General features: G+C 54.4%; 1 protein-coding gene across 2 annotated transcripts; it reads right to left on the bottom strand.

The window, feature by feature from the left end:
• Positions 1–2,930: 2,930 nt before the first annotated feature.
• On the bottom strand, positions 2,931–16,805 carry LOC138839008 (ATP-binding cassette sub-family G member 4). 2 transcript variants are annotated; one of them, XM_070038655.1, is made up of 15 exons: positions 16,551–16,805; positions 15,823–16,072; positions 11,465–11,582; positions 11,242–11,374; positions 11,049–11,099; positions 10,718–10,863; positions 9,479–9,602; positions 9,235–9,349; positions 8,904–9,046; positions 7,520–7,618; positions 7,104–7,272; positions 6,914–7,014; positions 5,069–5,227; positions 4,803–4,921; positions 2,931–4,611 (listed from the first exon to the last, which is right to left on the bottom strand). In XM_070038655.1, the coding sequence occupies exons 2-15, from the start codon at positions 16,058–16,060 to the stop codon at positions 4,386–4,388; spliced, it is 1,941 nt and encodes a 646-aa protein (XP_069894756.1). In that variant the 5' UTR covers positions 16,061–16,072; positions 16,551–16,805; the 3' UTR covers positions 2,931–4,385. The 2 variants fall into 2 exon arrangements, with proteins under 2 accessions (XP_069894756.1, XP_069894755.1); XM_070038654.1 differs by having other exon boundaries at positions 16,559–16,805.
• Positions 16,806–18,724: the final 1,919 nt, after the last annotated feature.

The raw sequence follows: 18,724 nt of genomic DNA, 5'->3' as shown, positions 1-18,724 counted from the left end.
TAGAACAACCCCCTGGCTGCAGTCTCAGAAGTGACATTTTGGGGTTGGGGTTGGGGGTTTTACCATAAGAGGCAGATGTCACTTGATTGCAGGTACTGCCATGGCTTGGAGCCTACTGCTCCCCTCTCCTGTTGGTACAACACCCATGTAGATTTTATTAATAACATATAATTTAACTGGCCTTTTGCAGACAGAAGTAGAGCGAGTCATGCCGTGGGCATGTCGTCTGCTGTCTGACCGCAGGATGGAGTGCCAGGTGCTCTAAAAGCTGTAGCATGAACTGTCTTGGTCAACTGTCCTCTAGTACTTTGTGTAGTCCTAGCATACATTCAGAAATGGTCATATGAAAGAACCTGATCAGGTGAGCACTTAGGGAGAGAAGGCCCCATTTCCAAACATGTGGAGATGGGCAGAGTGCATTTATACAGGGTGTGTGTGTGTGTGTGTGTGTGTGTGTGTGTGTACTGGGGCTTGAATTTAGGGCCTTGTGTGCCTGCTTGGTTTGTTTGTTTGTTTGTTTGTTTTGGGTCCGGTCGTGGGGCCTGAACTCTAGGCCTGGGCGCTGTCCCTCAGCTCTTCAGCTCAAGGCTAGCACTCTACCACTTGAGCCACAGCGCCACTTCCGGCTTTTTTTCTTTTTGCTTATGTGGTGCTGGGGAATCGAACCCAGGGCCTCATGCATGCAAGGCAAGTGCTCTACCACTGAGCCACCTTCCCAGCCCCATCCTGCTTGGTTTTTTATTTTTATTTTTATTTGGTCTGAGACTGGGACTTGAACACAGTATCTGAGCTTTGCTTTTACTCATTGGCTGGCACTCTACAACTTGAACCATGCCTCCAACTCCTCCTGCTTGGCTTTTTTTTTGCTCAAGGCTGGTATTCCACTGCTTGAGCCACATTTCCACTTCCAGCTTTTTGCTTATTCAGTAGTAATAAGAATCTCAAGGACTTTTCTGCGCAAGATGGCTTTAAACCTCAGTCCTCAGATCTCAGCCTCTTGAGTATCTAGGATTATAGATGTGAGCCACCAGGGCCTGGTTGAGCACTGTGTGTTGAGTGTTTGCTCATGTCTACTGGCTTCACTTTCCTGTCCTGTAAGAAGAGGAGAGGAGAGAACTCATGCAAACCGCTCATGGGGTTCCTGTGGGATGGAAAGAGCTTGTTGCAAATTTGTGAACCACTCTACAAATGTTCTCAGTGTCTAAATGACTCGTGCTGGCTCCAGCGTGGCTGTTTGCTGCCTCCCCTCCCCATGGTGCTTGTGAATGTGTGCATTTTTAAATGCTTAACTCCTTCAGACCTATTTGCAGTTTTTCTTACTAATACCAGGGTTATGTTAGGGCCTCATGCTTCTTCTGCTTGCTAGCTCAGCTAGTGCTCTGCCACTTGAACCATACCTCCAGCCTGATTTTTTGCTGATTATTTTGGAGATAGAGGCTCATGGAATTTTCTGTCCCAGCTGACTTCCTGAAACCACAATTCTCTGGATCTCAGTCTCCTGAGTAGCTAGGATTACAGGTGTAAGCCGCCAATGCCAAGAAGTATTTGCATTTTGAAAGAAAAAAGGTAAAGATGAGGACCTTAAGAAAGACAACTTGATGGTGAACCTCTGTGCCCTTTGACTTGTGAAGAGCCATGCATGGCTTGTGGAGCCGCATCACTTCATGGAGAAGGAGCTCCCAGGACACCCAAAGCAACCTAGGATTTTCCACCTCCCGCTGTCAGTCAAATCCTCTGAGACATCTCCAGTCCAATTTCCAACTAGTCATAGACTGGACTCTGGTCCATCCCAGGGCATTTAGTCTACATGTCACCCAAGTGGGGTCTTTCGGGCATCTGCCAGGGCTGCTGCCTGTCCCTTCCTTCAGATCCCCAGCATCAAGCCCAGGACAGAAGAGAGTGAGACAATTGCTGCCTCTTGGGTCATCTAGCCACTAGCCCTCAAGACCTTCTGGACACTCACCTCTTCCAAATCTCTGGGCCTGCAGTCTTGACGGCTGATGGCTCAGTCCTGGTAAATGTGGACCCACAGAAAAGAAAAGAAGGAACTGAATGCCAATGATTTATAATTCTAACTACTCAGGAGGCTGAGATCTGAGAATCTCAGTTCAGAACCAGCCCAGGAAGAAAACTATCTATAAGACTCTTACCTCCAATCAGCCAGCAAAAGCTGGAAGTAGGGGTGTGGCTCAAATGGTAATGTGCCAGTCATGGGCAAAAACACTGAGTGAAAATGCAAGGCACTGAGTTCAAGCCCCAATACCAGCGTGCTTGCGCATGCACACACGTGCACACACACACACACACACACACACACACACACACACACACACACACACAGAGGAGGGTAAGGAATGAAGTCTAGAGTAAGCTCAATGAGATCTCTGCCACTCCTACTATAGGAACAAGGTTCCAGATTCTGTCCTGCTTCCCATTCCATTCATGACCCCTGATATACTCCCCACCCAGCGCAACCAGGGTTCAGTGAGTCCTGACAGACCAGGAGGATACCAATCATTAGGGCAAAATACAGCCATGCAACCCGCACAGGAACTCACACCATGTGCACACCATGAACAGGGACACTGACCAATGCCAAGAACAAGACATCTGGAAGCAAAAGACCTGGTCTCCAGGCCTGCATCTACCTCCACCTCCTGAGAGCTGGTGGCATTTTACTGATCCAAGCATGAGTCCTCCAAGGCCTTACTTGAGATGCTGAGCACGAAGCACCGGTAAGATGGAATGCATGATTCAGATATTCCATAGGCTGCACTCACTGACTTGACGTGCGCCCAGCATTTACCATCCCTGTCACAGGCCCCTGAAAGTTGGCAGACATCTTCACAAGTGCTTTAATGACTCCCTTATTAGCTCATCCGTACCAGGTGACAGAACCATACACATTCACATACTGTGTACTGTATAAATATAGGTTTTATTAATAATGGGTGAAATCCCACAAATACAACTGGCATCTCTGGGTCATGAGAACCTGTGGCAGAGTGAGGGAAGACGGAGAGGTGTGTGGACAGGAAGGGGAAGGGAAAGATTCTGGGGAGAAGAAATGAGTAGAATGAGCCTGGACCCACTGGAAAAGCCAGACAAGCTTAATGTGTGGACGCCATCTTGGTGAACAGGGCAGGCTGTTCAGATGCCCAGGGGTTACCTGCTGATGGGTAGAGGGTGGACAGATGAGGACAGGAGTTTGAATGAGCAGCAAGCAGCTAGAGAAGGAGCAGGAGAGTGAGAATGTCAGCTTGGAGCACAAAAGGAGAGCCATGGGGTGGTGATGGCCAAGGCCAAGCTTCTGCTCCTGCTTGTGCTTGTTGGGTCCTGACCTCTAGTGCCACCCCTCACTCAGGAGGGAGGGAAGACTGGGAGTAGACACCTGCAGGTCCTGGAGTCACTTGCGGCAGCACCAGCCTCTCCCCTAGAGTCTCAAAGTGGGATCCTATGAGGAGCCTGGCACTGCCCTCCCCAGGGCACCTGCCACCGCCACCTCTGTGTCACCACCGCTCTCTCTGAGCTGGAGGGAACAGCGCAGGTGTGGGGCTGAGATTGCCCACTCGCATGGAAGTGCCTGGGACCCTGGAAGGCGTCCGTGGACCATGTGACGGGAGCAGCAAGAAGGGGGTGCCCCCGCTCTCCCCTTCTCCAGAACCAAGTGCATTCTGCATCCCAGTGGTGGGCGGGGGAGAAACGCAGGCGTTATTGCAGAGATACCGCCAGCTGGACCCTGACCAAATGTGTACCCGAAAGGGGGTTGGGACATCCCATGGCCTCCCCGATCCCCGATCCCCAGACAGAAAACCCAGCTTCTGTCCCAGCAGATTGTCCAAACGAGCCAGCATGGCGGAGAGGGGGAGTTAGAAGAGACTTCCAGAGTCCCTCCTTGGTTCATCCCAAAGTCAGTGATGGGATGCTCTCCCCCGGCCCCTCCAGTGGACTCCACCAAGGCCCAGCCCTGGAACGCCAACCTTTCAGCAGCCTTCTTTACAAACATGGTTGTGGTGGAGACCCCAGTGGGGTCCACTTTGGTCAGTCGTAAGTGAGAGCCTCGAGAGTCTAGGACTCCCAGGCAGACGACAAAGGAGGGTGCCGCAGGTCGCAAGAGGGTGGCTGCCTCCCGGCAGTCTTTGCATGCAGGTGTTGGAGAGAGAAGGGAGGAAGCTACAAACTGCATCAGTCTGGGAAGACTCCTGGCCGGAGCCCCACCCGCCCAGGGCCGAGGCTGGCAGCACAGTCCCACCGCCAGGCATCTGAGCAGCTGAGGGGGAGAGGGCGGCTGCACCAGCAACCAATGCCCAAGTCTACAAGGTTAAAACTGTCCCCAGAAAGGCTGGAGCTGGGGGCTCCCTGCTGCAGGGGCTGCCCACAAGGCTTTATCTCTCCGACTTGACCCTGTACCGGAGCACAAGGTATGCCAGCAGCCGGAGGGCCAGGAAGAAGATGCCCAAGACCAGGAAGTCCAGGTACAGTTTGGCATCCTCCACATCCAGGGCTCGCAGGATGCTCTGTGGCTCCCGGAATTGGCAGCGCTCCTCTAAGCATGTCAGGTCTCCTCGCTCCATGCCATAGATGGTCAGGATCGCACCCTCAAAGCCATACCTAGGGGCATCAGAGGGCAGGGCACCCCGCTCCTTCAGCAAATCGCCAGAGCCCAGCCACAATGCTGTCATTCCCAGGGACCAGCCAGGATGCCCCTGGTAGCTGCCAGAGTTGGCACAGCCGAGAGAGCTGCTAGGCGGGGCTTCTTGTAAGGAAGGGCAGGGGCAGGCGTGGAGGAAAGAGGCACCAACCTGACATAGGAGAGGTAGGAGCTCCATTGCAGGTAAGTGGGGATGGTCTTGAAGGTGACAAAGAAGCCAGAGAACAAAAGGACAGGGATGGCAGTAACTGGACCCACAAAAGTGGCCACCTGGAGAGGAGGGGGAGGGGGCCGGGCTGTCATGGGGTGACTGGGATTAGGGTGGTCCCTGAGTTTCCCACAGGTTCATCCCAGCCCCTGATCCCTCCCCCAAGACCCCATCGTTGTTTGGGAAGTCCCACGTGCCAGCATTCCCACCTGCAGGGAGTTGGAGGCAGCTCCGATCAGCAGTCCCAAGGATTGAGCCACTAAGGCGGTGGCTGTGGCCAAGGCTGAGAAGAGCAGGAAGCGGCTGGTCTCAGCTGGTTGGCCGGTCATCCAGTACACTATGCTGCAGTATACCAACGGGCACATCACCTGAGGAGCAGGCACACAGCTGGGCAGGGGATTTTGAGCCAGGGACATGTGGCCTAGACCCTCCACTCTCCACAGGAATGAGGCCCAGAGCCGGCCATGCCTACCCTACCTCCACACTTGTTCACACTGCTCCCCAGATTGACATGGGTCCCCTTCTTCCCTGACCGTATGACTCTCACTCAGCTTCCTAAATCTCATCTATTAGGCCTCTCTCTCTCTCCCTCTCTCTCTCTCTCCATCTCTCTCTCCATCTCTCTCTTTCTCTGTGTGTCTGTCTCGTGTGTGTGCGCGCGCACGCACCAGTACTCGGGCTTGAACTATCCCTGAGCTTTCCTCTTCCTTCCTCCCTCCTTCCTTTCTTCATCCTTCCTTCCATCTTTTTTTTTTTTTTTTTTTGGTGCTAGTCCTAGGGCTTGAACTCAGACCTGGGTTCTGTCCCTGAGCTTTTTTGCACAAGGCTAATTAATGCTCTACCACTTAAGCCACAGCTCCACGTCTGCCTTTTTATGTGTGTGTGATTAACTGGAGATAAGAGTCTCACAGACTTCTCAGCCTGGCCTGGCTTTGAATCTCATTCCTCAAATCTCAGTCTCCTGAGTAGCTAGGATGACAGGCATGAGCTACTGGTGCCCAGCTTCCCTGAGCTTTTTTGCTCAAGGCTAGCACTCTCCCACTTGAGCAGCAGATCACTTCTAGCTTTTTGGTGATTAATTGGAAATAAGAGTCTCAAAGACTTTCCTGCCCAAGCTGGCGTTGAATGTTGAATCACGATCCTCAGATCTCAGCTTCCAGAGTAGCTAGGATTACAGGCCTGAGTCAAAGGAACACAGTTTCATGAGGCTTATTCTGAAGTTACATGGTAACTTCTCCCTTTGAGGGCCAGAAGGCCTTCCTTCCTCTCTGGACCAGCTTTTTCTTATGTTGTTAATTAATTGGCTTTCCACAGCAATGTTTTGTCCCTCCTTGAAACTATCATCTTTTTGGATACAAAGAAGCAGATATGTAGAATCAGCAGGTCCAGCTATGTAATGTACAACATGGAGACTACAGATAATAAAATTACTTTGTATCAGGAATGTTTGTTAAATAGATATATCTTAGCTTCTCTTTCACAGAAAAGTAACTATATGAGATAACTGAGTGCTTTCATTTGTTTCACTTAATATGTATCCCATAGTGATTTTTTTTTAATCTAGACATACCATGCATAAGTGGTTAGGACTCTAATCCTAACTACACAGGAGGCTGAGATCTGAGGATCACAGTGCAAAGCCAGCCTAGGCAGGAAAGTCCCGAAGACTCTTATCGTCAATAAACTACCAAAAAGCTAGAAGTAGAACTGTGCTAGAGTTCAGGGGCAATGCCCAGACACTGAGTTCAAGACTCAGGATTGGCACACATGCACATAGACACACACACACACAATTTACATGTATTTTTCAAACACCATCCTGAAGTCGTTACTGTCATTATTCACAGAAGTAAAAGCGCTGAGTTCTATCCCGAGTTCCACAGATTTTTGTTGTTGTTCATTTCCCACATGTGTGCCTGGTTAGCGCAGTGCACAGGAAGTACTCACCACCTCTTTGCGGGGGAGTAGAAGGAAAGGATGGGAGAACGCAGGTTAAGGGAGGCCAGCAAGCAAGGACGGAGGAGACAGTGGACAGCTGAGAGGAAGAGGCTCACCTGAAAGGGCACGTCAGCCATGGTCTTGGCCAGGTAATACGCTTTGAGGCTGTACCAGTAGTTGAGATGCTCCCTCATGAAGACTGCCATCTCTAAGGGGACTGAGGAGACGGGTGGATCAGGCTCCATGGTGAGCCCCTGGCCCTCGTGCCCCGCACCCAGGCCTCACCCCTCAGGCAGCTCAGCTTACAGGTAAGCACAGTTGGCATGAGGGCAGCAAACATGAGGAACAGCATGGAGAAGAAGAGGCAGCCGGTGTTGTTGAAGACCTTGCTGGCGTCATCGCCGATGTGCAGGTAGAGGAGACCGATGAGCACGCCGATCACCACGTGGGACATGAACCGCAAGTGGGTCAGGACCTGTGGAAGGGGTCCTGATGACAGAATGTGTCCCAAGGTGTTGGCCAGGCAGGACACAGCACAGGACACACTGGGGCAGGAACGCCAAACTGCACTTTCTTGCACATGGTCCCACAGAGGCACTGGAAGTTGTGGGATGGGGGGGCGGGAGCGGGCGGGGGAGGGGGGCATTCTTATTCCAGCAGCTGCAATCCTACCACTCAAAAGGCCAGGCCTGGGCCTCCTCTCCTCCAACTCAATGCCTCACCGTGTCCCTGAGGATGGACAGGAAGGTCCTCCTGAAGAGGATGCAGAACTGGGTGAGGGTGCTGGTGGCAAAGGTGTGGCTCTCGATGGTATCCACGTCCTGGGGAGAAGAAATGAGACCAGGTGAGTCTGCTCCACTCGCTGCAGCCCACTCAGCCTTTCCCAGGGCAGGCTGAGGTCTACTGAAGAGAGGAGGCCTCCTCCACTGAGCTGTGTGCCTGGAAGCTAGATTTAGGGGTCTGAATCGGAGGGATACTGAGGAAGAGAGAGACACAGGAGTGGGTGAAGACTTGGGAGCTAGGAGATGGGAAGGCGCCAAGGACCTCGTGTTAGCTCAGAGTTCTTTTTCTTTTTTGCCAGGCCTTGAACTCAGGGCCTGTCCCCTATGCCTGAGCTGCTTTTGTTCAAGGCTAGTACTCTACCACTTTGAGCCACAGTGCCATTTCCAGCCTTTTCTGTTTATGTGCTACTGGGGAATCAAACCCAGGGCTTCATGCATGTTAAGCAACACTCTACCAGTAAGCCACCTTCCCAGCCTGAGCTCCAGGTTCTTTAATCCCATTAACATTACCACTCAGAAGCTGGTGACTGGCAGCTCACGCCTAATCCTAGCTATTCAGGAAGCTAAGATCTGACAATCATAGTTCAAAGCTAGCCCAGACAGGAAAGCGTGTGAAACTCTTTATTTCTAATTAAGCACCAAAAAAAGCCAGAAGTGAACTATGGCTCAAATGATAGAGCACTAGCTTTGAGCACAAAAGCTCAGGGACAGCACCTAAGACCTGAGTTCAAGCCCAGGACTGGCCCAAAAAAAAAAAAGGCCAAGTGAGGGTGAAAGACCCTGAATTCAAGTCCCAGAATCAAAACAAAACAAAAACAAAAACAAACAAAAAAACCCACTAAGGCCATAATTCCTTTAGGACAATGAGTTTCACAGTAAAGTTATTCAATAATGATGACAACAATGCTAATGATAATGAAGAGTAAGCCTTTGGTTTTGAAAGGTGACAGTATCTCATCTAATGAAGAGGCTTGGCACAGGCCACGCGTGCGCTGCCCCGGTGGCTGCTAAGAACTTCATGTGACTAGGTAGTACACTCTCCCAGCACCCATGGGAGGGAAATGGCGTCACTTCTGGTTAGAGATGACAGGAAGTCCCCTGGCTATGAGACCAGTGGTTCAGGTGAGCACTGAGGACACATTTGTACAAACCAAAGCTGAGCACAGTTGCTGGGGCTGAGGACACAGGCCGTTCATGGTGGATTTGTTCCAAGAACCCAGGGGTTGTGATACCCCTGAGGCATGGCCTCTTTGGCAGGGCCCCAATCCATGAGCCCATCTCCCTTCCCCCACTCTGCCCTTGCTGCCCAATCCACTCCACTCACCGGTGGGCAAGAGGGACAGTGAGAAGGGACCTCATTCTTCTCCGGACTGCTCTTCTTCTCAGCCATGGCACAAAGTCCATTCTGTACTGCCCTGAACAGCATGGGGTTCAAGTCTCCATACTCTCCAGATGCCACCTCGATAACTGCGGACACACACATCCACAGGCTCAGCTCGGGTTTACCATGGCCACCCCGAGGCTCAGCAGCACCTCCTTGGTGTGGTGAGTGTGTGGAGGCAGGTGACAGGCAGGTCGCTGCCCCAAGAGGGCGTCTGACCAAGCCCCAGGGTGCACCCATCAATGCATCCCACCCCTTCCCCGTCCCCACTCACTGAAGTCAGCTGGGTTGTGGTAGGTGGGGCAGTGCAGGCCCAGCCCCTTCAGATAGGGGATCAGGTTGGTGACCACGCCCTTAAAGATGCACTGACCCTGGCTCAGGATGTAGAGCTGAGGCAGAAGACAGGGGTGAGGAAGACAAGGAGCAGAGGGCCCAGGGCCCCCATCAGCACCTCTCCTGGCCTCCTTCCCCTTCTCCATGTCAAGCCAACCTTTTTCCAGACCCAGACACGAACTCACCTTGTCAAACATCTCAAAGAGCTTGGCGCTGGGCTGGTGGATGGTGCAGATGATGGTACGCCCCCCTTGGGCCAGGGACTTCATGAGGGACACCACTTGGAAACAAGAAGCACTGTCCAGACCGCTGTCCGGAGAGAGGACAGCATGGGGCCAGGTGAGGTGGGTGGGGCAGGAAGAGAGAGCTGAGGGGGGAAGGGCAGAGCAGCCGCTGCCCAAGGGAGGGAGCTGGCAGGAAAGGGGGGCCCTTGTAGCTGCCTCCATCTCCTGTACACCAGGCATGTTTTCTGGCATTTGGAGCTACCAGAAGCCCAGAGCCCCGTTCTCTTTAACAAGCCTCTACCAAGCACCTGTTGTATGCCAGGCACTGGAATGGCAATGATTCATAGATGAGACTGTGGTCTGGAGGGAGGGAGACAAGCTCGCAGTTGATTTGGGGGATGGAGAAAGTGCTATAGCAACCGAGAGAAGGCGAGGCGGGAGAGCAGCCATGCTGTAGCAGGAGGCTGGAGGGCAGCCAGAGAAGGTTCCTGAGCGAATCCGAAGAAGTAAGCATTACACTGGTGAAGGTAGAAAGGGGCAGTGTGTGGTGAAGGGCATTCCAGGCAGAATGCGCAGCACGGGCAAAGCTTAGAGGCATGAAACACATGGTTCCACCAAGCAAACTATCAGCAAATCGGTGTTATTAGAGCATAAAATACAAGACATGAGGCTGCAGAAATAGGTTCAGAGCAGGACCTTGTAAGCCACCTGGCTTTTATTCTGAGGGCAAATGGAACTCGTTGCATGCTGGAAGCAGCCTTGTCTTTGAGAAGAAAGTCTACTCTGGCTGCAGGTGGGAGAAAGACTGGCTGATGGGGCTGGGAAGGTGGCTCCGCGGCAGAGCGCTCGCCTGAAGCTGAAGAGTTGAGAGACAGCACCCAGGCCCAGAGTTCAAGCCCCGTGACTGACAACAACAACAAAAGTACTGGCTGAGAAAGATTAGAGGCAGGTAGATGAGAGGCACTGAGGATGACCTGAACACACTAGCCCTGGCACTAGCCATGGGGTGGGGGGAGCTGAAAGCTACCAAAAAGGAGGTGGAATCAACAGGACTTGGTGAGGGAAGAAGAGAGAGAGCCATCAATGGAGGGGAGAGGGCAAGGATGGAGATGAGGAGTCGGCCCTTTTCTTGGCCCCAGGAGGCTGCAGGCAGTGGGGGAGGGAGGCGGGGAGGGAGGAGGATTCCTGGGGGAGAACTACCTGGTCGGTTCATCAAAGAACATGACAGGCGGATTGTTGACCAACTCCAGGGCGATAGCCAGGCGCTTCCTCTGCCCGCCAGAGAGCAGAGCTGTCCGTGTGTGCGAGCAGGACATCAGGCCCAGTGCCGTCAGGATCTCTGTCACCTGAGCCATACACACACACACACACACACACACCAGCCTAAGTCAGATTCAGGGTCTCCACTTCCCTCAGGCACCACCCCCTTTAAATCTTTGGCCCACACTTTGGCTTTCACTCTCTCACCCAGACTCTGAGCCCCCCTGAACTCATCCCCTCAAAGGTCTCGGGCCTCCTCTTCTTCACTTACCAGCTCCTTCTTCACCTCTTGTTTCTCACTCAGCTTCAGGTTGGCTGAGACCTGGGGCCAAAGAGCAGGCAAGAGAGCTCTGTGTAGGAGGATACAGCCTGAAGCCCTCTGCTGATGGGGGATTTGGAGGGCAGGGGGAAGGGTTGTAGTCAGAAAGGGACTAGAGGGAAGGGGACGGCCATCTTGCCCTCACCATCATGGCTTCCAGCACTGTGAGGTGGGGCAGTAGCATGTCATCCTGCATGATGTAGCAGGACATCTTCCGGAAGGTCCTCAGCTCTCTCGGCCTCCCATTAACCAGGATCTGCCCTTTCATTCCGGTCTCCCTGTGAGGACATTGGTTGAGGGATAAGAATCAAAGCCACCTCCACACTCCCCACGCAAGCCTTCTTCCTGAATCCCTCTCTGGTTCTCACCTGTACCCCGCCAAGATGTTCATGAACGTGGACTTCCCAGCCCCAGAGGGGCCCATGATCCCAATCAGTTCCCGGCGACAGAATTTACCAGATAGGCACTTGAGGAGGGTCTTATAACCTGCAAGTGAGGAAGAGAGGGGGCCTCTGGTCATAGTTGCTGTGAATAGAGACACACCCAAATTCCTCGTAGCAGCTGCGGCCGTGGGTGATGTGCTCAGGCCGCGTGCAGTGTGACAGGGCCCGGGATGGAGGAGCCGCTCTCACACCAACGAGGACTCGGACACTCCCACCCTGTCCCTCCAAAACCACCCTAGGCCTCTCGAATGGGATTGAGGTCCTGGAAGACCCTGCTCCTCCCTGGGATCACAGTGGTCAGGGAGACTTTCCCACTGGTCCCGCAGAGGACAGCCCTGCTGGCTGGCTGACCTCTGCGTTCCCAAAGCACCTGTCATCTGCCAACATGTTCTTGACTTGATCATGTCGCTCATCTTCTCCTCCCGCCTATTAGTCATTGAGTTTCTGTGTCTTACTCATCTTTCCAACCTTCACGGTCTGTCTAGCGTGTAGTAGGTGCTCAGTAAGTGTGGGTTCTCAGAGCTTTTGCCTCTGAGAAAAATAAGCCTGTCTTTTTTGTGAATTCTCTGCCCTGCAATACTGTCTCTCCAACCCCTAACATGGCCCTGGCAAAACTTCACCTGTTATTCCTTCACTAAGAGGCGGCACATGCATAAAGGCTAGTAGGATGGAGTCAGGTGGATCTGGGTTCAAATTCTGGCTCCATATGTCCTAGGTATATGGCCTCAAGCAAGTGGCTTAGCCTCTCTAAGTTCCAGATCCCTCATCTGTAAAATGAAGAGGATAATACCTATCTCATAGGGTTGTTAGGAAGATTTGATAAAGCATATGACACAGAACTTGGCCTGTAGAGTACATTTAAAAAGTGACTGTATGGGTAATACTTGACCAATGCATGGAGATACCTACAATATACCAGGCTCTGTAACAAATACTGGACAAAAAGATCACAGACAGACTGAAAATACCTGTGATCTGAAAAACAGTAAATACGGGCTATGATAGAAGCACCAGGAGGCTGCCACGAGAACGCATAAAGTGGAACTGATGGGGTGGGGGGTGGAAAATCGGGAGTGGATCCGTGGAAGAGGTGACGCAGGAGCGAGGGATGAATGACAGAATCCCCCCAGGCTTCAGGAAGCAAAGCTCTGCTATGTAAAACAGTCCAGGAAACAGAGGGCAGGGACTACCATGGCCACACCGGTGAGCTGGGGTGGAGGAGGATGAGAAAACTGACAAGGTGTGGCTTACCTCTGAGGAGGCACAGAGCACCCAGCCCCCACCCACCCGCCCTCCACCCATCCCCACCCTACCTCCTGAGCAGAGACAAGGAAAGGCTTCCTCACTGACCACCACACCAGGACTGTGTGCTGGGCCCAGCTGTCCCCTTGGGCATGTCCTGTGGGAAGGGGGGCAGCCCCAGCTTACTGTCACAGCTACACTCATCAATGGCCCGGCCCTGCTTGTTTCTAAGCTGGAATGGGCCAAGTGAGACCAGAGCAGCCGGTGACTCACAAGAGGTCACACAGCATGCTCTTTACTGGAAGAAGAAGCCATAGGTTTCAATGCCCTTCCTCACTCATCCCCATGTCATGGGTGGTACACCCCAGCATATGCTGTCCGGCACCCCACACAGGAAGTGATTTCTTGTGCAGGGGAAGAAAGTACAGGAGTGAACCTTCCCCTCATTTAATCACAGCCAGGCGCTGGTGGAACATGAAGCCTAGCACGAGTATCATCTTCCACTTGCCTTTCACAAAGCTCTTCCACAGACAATGCAGCTGAGCTCCTCAACAAGCTGGAGTTATCATCCCCATTTACAGATAAGGGGAGTCAGGCCAAGAGAAGGCACGCAGCCTGACAAGGTCACACAGTAGCCAAGGGCTGGGAAGCCGTGCATTTGAACTTCCACTGTACGTAACTGCTCGGCATCTGAGGGCTTGCTAGGTCTTCGCACTGGAAAGATGCCGCCAATGTTTTAATTTTGTCTGGGGCGATAATTCTGTGCAATTTTTTTTTTGGTCAGTTGTGGAGCTTGAACTCAGGGCCTGGGTGTTGTCCCTGAGCTCTTTTGCTCAAGGCTAGCACTCTAGGACTGGAAATGTGACTTAGTGGTAGAATGCTTGCCTGGCATGCATGAAGCCCTGGGTGTGATTCCTCAGTACCACATACACAGAAAAGCCACAAGTGGCACTGTGGCTCAAGTGGTACAGTGCTAGCCTGGAGCAAAAGAAAGCTCAGGGGCAGTGCCCAGGCCCTGAACTGAAGTCTCAGGACTGGAAAAAAATATATATATATATACACATACATACATACATATACACACACATATATACATATACACACACATATTAGCACTCTACCACTTTGAGCCACAGCTCCACTTCCAGTTTTTGAGTGGTTAATATGAGATAAGAATCCTACAAGGACTTTCCTGCCCAGGCTGGCTTTGAGCCACTATCCTCAGCTCTTGGCCTCCAGAGTTTCTAAGATTACGGTACGAGCCACCAGCGCCTGACTGATCCTCTGCAACTTTGTCAAGTCATTAAATCTTTTTTTTTCCTTTTTGAGGTGGCAGGGTCTCACTATGTACCCCAAGTTGGCCTTGAACTCAGAATCCTCCTACCACACAAGGGCTGGAATTATACACTCAGCAAGTCAATCTTTAATCCTCTAATTTTTTATCCATGAAAGAAAAATGGAAGAAACTCCTCCTGAAGACTTACTAAGGTTATTATAAATATTTGGTGACATCATTAATAATAGGAAAGTGTTTTGAAAAGTAAAAAAAAATAAGATGTGTGTGTGTGTGTGTGCTAGTCTTAGGGTTTGAACTTAGAGCCTGGGTACTGTTGCTCAGTTTCCTTTGCTCAAGGCTAGTGCTCTACCAGTTGAGCCATAGCTCCATTTCTGGCTTTTTGGTGATTTATTGGAGATAGTCTCATGGACTTTCCTGCCTAGGCTGGTTTCAAACCTCAATCCTCAGATCTCAGCCTCCTGAGTAGCTAGGATTACAGGTGTGTGAGCCACTGACACTCAGCTTGAAAAATAAGAAATTTGACTGACAGGGACAAATCCTTACCTGGGAGAGGCAGAAGCCTCCCTCCCTCCACATCTGTTCTCACCCTCTCTGCTACTCCTAATTGCTTTCTGTTCTCCCGGGGAGAGAAGTCACAGGAAAAGGGAGGTCAGAGAGAGGAGGAGAGAAAAGAGGAGAAAAGATGGAAGATGGACAATGGACAGAATAGGGTTAATCAAGTCAAAAAGAGAGGTAGCCCTGGCTGGTGGCACCAATATGCAGAAAGTATGTAGAAGCAACCAGAGAGCAGGCTTTTCTAGTCACATCTTCATTTCACCATAAAGTTATGAGGCAATTAGAGGACTAAGAAAATAGCAAGGACATCATCCTCTTGCCTAGAGCAGGTCTCAGGCCTGAAAGAGGCTGCTTAGGCAGGGAGCCCAGACGCCTCAGCTTCCACGGGCCCTGGGACCTCCTGGTTACCCATGAGAATGAATAGAGAAGGCGAACACAGTGCATGTTCCACCCTGCTGGCAAGCACCCCAATCTTACTTCTTAAATCTCAGTCAACAAGGTCCCGGCTCCGCCCCTGACTCACACTCAGTTCTGGGACCCTCTCTTTCCCAGCTTAAGCTACCCAGAGGAGCGGTGCAGGGGACTGACTGGTCAGGGTTCAGGGGACCCCATCCGGATGGGAAAGGGAGGGGAGGAAGAAGCTGGCATACTGAGCTCCTCGTTCCGCTCTGCCGCTCACTAGCCTTGAGATACTGGTCTAGTCCATCAACTTCCCTAGGGCCCGCTTTCCTTATGGGTAACAGGAGGATGACATCCATCCTGCCAAACCTCCATCCTTCCTGCCTCAGAAGGGAGGAAGGTGGCAGGAATGAGACCATCTTTAAGAATAGGTGCAGGGGAACGGTGCCGGGCGCGCGCCTCCAGACAGAGCGGCCCCTCTCCGGGGCGGGCCCCACAGGCAGGAATCCTCCAGAAATAAAACAAAGACAGAAGGAAACTCAAGGACCAGAGGTCACGGGGCGGGAAAGAGAAGAGAGCGCCCCAGTAACCAAGTGAGCCTGGGGTCCCACCGGCCTGGCGGGTGGGGGCGCGGGGAGCCTGGTAGCCCAGCCGCGCGCACGGTCTGTGCGGGGCGGGGCGGGGTCCCGCTGGGGCCGGACGTGCAGGATGCGGGGTCCCCAGGCCTCGTCCTGCTGGAGAGGCAACTTGGTGAGGGCCCCCCCGCCCCCCCCGCCGGGCGGCTCCGTACCCCGTTTTCGCCAGCAGGGCCCCTCCCGCACGGAATAGGACAGCTCCACGAACTCGATGTCCACCGACGAGCGCTTGGGGAGGTGGGAGAAGCGCTGGGCCTCGGTGATGTGGTTCTCCACCTTCTTCAGGTGCGTGGTCAGCACGGGGGGCTCCGCCCCGTCCTCCAGCGCCACGGCCATGGCCACGGCCCCCGGCCCCAGTCCACAGCCCGCGGCCTCCAGCGCCTTCTCCGCCATGGCGCGGCCGGCCTGCGGGGAGAGGGCCGGCTCGGTCCGCGGCGCGACGCCCCCGGCCCCCCGCTCCGCGCGCGCCCGCCAACGCCGCCCACCCCGCCCTCCCCTCTCCCCGATCCCGGGGTGTGTGCACCCCGCCGCCTCCCCGCCGGCCGGGACCCCCGCTCGGGGAAGCGGCGCCCAGCCCCGACCTCTCCGGGGTGCTGGCGGCCCCCCTCCCGCGCCGGCTCTAATCTCCTTACCCCGCAGGCCCGGGGCCCGGGGCGGGGGGCGGGGGAGGGCGGCGGGCGCGGTCCGCGGGGGTACGGGGCGCCGGGCCGGGCGGAGGCAGCGCAGGGGAGGCTCGGGCCTCGCGCCCGGTCCCCGCGGCCCGGCGCCCCCCCATCCCCACCCCACCCCCACCCCGGGCTCCCCGCAAAGACAGACGCGGGTCCCCGCCGGGGTCCCCGCCGGGCGCCCGGGCGCGGGCTGGACCCCGCTCTCCCCCGCCCACCTGATCACCTTGACGCGCCTGCGGGCCGGGGATGGGGGAGACTCGGGCCGGGCGCTCCTCGCCGGCCTCGGGCTGCGGCACCGGCGCCCCGGCTCCGGGTCCCGGTGGCCCGGGCCGGGGCGGGGCCGGGGCGGGGCGGGCAGCCGGGGAGGGCCGGGCCCCGGGTTCGAGAGGACAAGGCTGGGGAGGGACCGCGGGGGTCGCGCCCCGGCTCGGCTCGGCTGCGCGCGCCCCGCTCCCGAGCCCGGTCCCCGGCGTCCCGGTCCCCGCGAGCCGGCGGGCGGGCGACCGCCTTCTCCGAGCCGCCGCTCGCGGGTCCCGCGGCTCTTAAAGGGCCCGCGCCGCCCCAGTGCCCGCGGGGGGCGAGGACGGCCGGGCAGGACCACCGCCCCGCGCCAGGGCCTCGGTTAGCGGCGAAGGGTCGGCTGGGGGCGCGGGGGGGCGGTAAGTGAAGGAGAGCGGGGGTCACACGGGGGGCGCCGACAGGGTGGACAGTAGGGGCAGTGGGGTGCAGAGGGCAGCGCCCCCCCATCCATCTCCTCAGCTCTGGTCCAAGGCGAGGCCTCCCCCTACCCCAAAGGAAGGGCTTGGAACAGCAGGACGGGGAGTCGTCCTGGGGGAGGGCGCAGGCGGCGCCAAGGTTAAACCGGCCCAGACCACTGCAGAAGTCCGTTCCTCCCCACTCAGGCCTCCGCGGGGCCGGCCAGGGACACCCACCCGACGGCGTCCTCCTCCGCCGTCCGCACGCTCCGTCCCCAGCGTGCGCCCAGGTCCCCGGCCACACGCTGGGCCCCCCGCTTGCCCCGCGCTCTTGGCGTCTTCAAGGAGTAAGTAGGTTAGCCGGCCCGCCTCGTGAGGGCAGCGAGGAAGTTCACACCTGTCAACACAGCCGAGGAATGGCAGGGAGGCTGCCCGGCCGCGGGCATGGCTCCGCCACCCCGGCTGGTCTGGGCTGCGGCAGGGAGAGGTTACTAGCAGTCAAACCTTCCTCCCTTCCCCAGCCTCTCAGTTCAGGAGTCCAGGATAGGCCCCACTCTGTAAGTGTGAGGTGTGCACGGATGGGCTTGACATTCAGCCTTTCTCTCTTCTCTCCACTTCCTGCTCCCATGTCACCGCTTCCCTCAGAACCTTCCTACTCTTCAGATGGGCCCTCCATCATCCAAGTTAACCTCGGATACTCCACTATAGACTCCCAGATACCTCAGCTGTTGCTCTGTGTGTGTGTGTGTGTGTGTGTGTGTGTGTGTGTGTGTACACATGCACGTGCCAGTACTGGAACTTGAACTCAGGGCCTGGGTGCTATCCCTTAGCTTTTTCACTCAAAGCTAGTGCTCTCCTACCTGAGCTATAGCTCCACTTCTGGCTTTTTAGTGGTTCACTGGAGATAGTGAGTCTCACAACTGGCTTCAAACTGCAATTCTTAAATCTCAGCCTCGTGAGTCACTAGGATTACATGTATGAGTGACCAGTACCCAGAAAGTTGCATTTATTAAGCAACTACTATACAGCACATATTTTCTCATTTAATCCTTTTTCTTTGTGGGTTGTGGGGCTTGAACTCTGGGCCTGGGCGCTGTCCCTGAGCTCTGCAGCTCAAGGCTATTGCTCTACCACTTGAACCACAGCGCCACTTCCAGTTTTCTGGTGGTTAATTGGAGCTGAGTCTCACAGACTTACCCGCCTGGGTGAACTTTGAACCATGATCCTCAGATCTCACCCACTTTTTTTTAGCCCTCTCCTCTCCTACTGCTAGTCCCATTAACAGATCCTGTTTTATGTTACTGTCTTTTTTTAAGTGCATATTAATTGTACCAAGGGGTTTCACTATGTATACATACATACATTCTTTTGATCAGAATAACCCTTTCTATTGCTTTCTCTATCACCTTATTTTATTTCTTTTTTTTTTTTTTTTTGGTCCGGTTGTGGGGCCTGAACTCTGGGCCTGAACACTGTCCCTCAGCTCTTCAGCTCAAGGCTAGTGCTCTACCACTTGAGCCACAGCGCCACTTCCGGCTTTTTTCTTTTTGCTTATGTGGTGCTGAGGAATCGAACCCAGGGCCTCAGGCATGCAAGGCAAGCGCTCTACCACTGAGCCAACTTCCCAGCCCCCTATCACCTTATTTTTTTTTTTTTTTTTTTTTTGTCGGTCGTGGGGCTTGAACTCTGGGCCT

Source organism: Dipodomys merriami, unplaced genomic scaffold, assembly GCF_024711535.1.
Source record: "Dipodomys merriami isolate MVZ:Mamm:240054 unplaced genomic scaffold, mDipMer1.0.p SCAF_29, whole genome shotgun sequence".
Taxonomy (NCBI): Eukaryota; Metazoa; Chordata; class Mammalia; order Rodentia; family Heteromyidae; genus Dipodomys; species Dipodomys merriami.
This window is presented reverse-complemented; position numbering and strand designations above follow the sequence as displayed.

Coding starts and splice junctions, on each gene's coding strand:
- LOC138839008 (XM_070038655.1), bottom strand. CDS start 16,060: ATGGCGGAGAAGGCGCTGGAGGCCGCGGGCTGTGGACTGGGGCCGGGG. Junction 7,273..7,519: donor TGTCCATCCTCAGGGACACG/GTGAGGCATTGA, acceptor CCCCTTCCACAG/GTCCTGACCCACTTGCGGTT. Junction 7,015..7,103: donor CATGCCAACTGTGCTTACCT/GTAAGCTGAGCT, acceptor CCGTCTCCTCAG/TCCCCTTAGAGATGGCAGTC.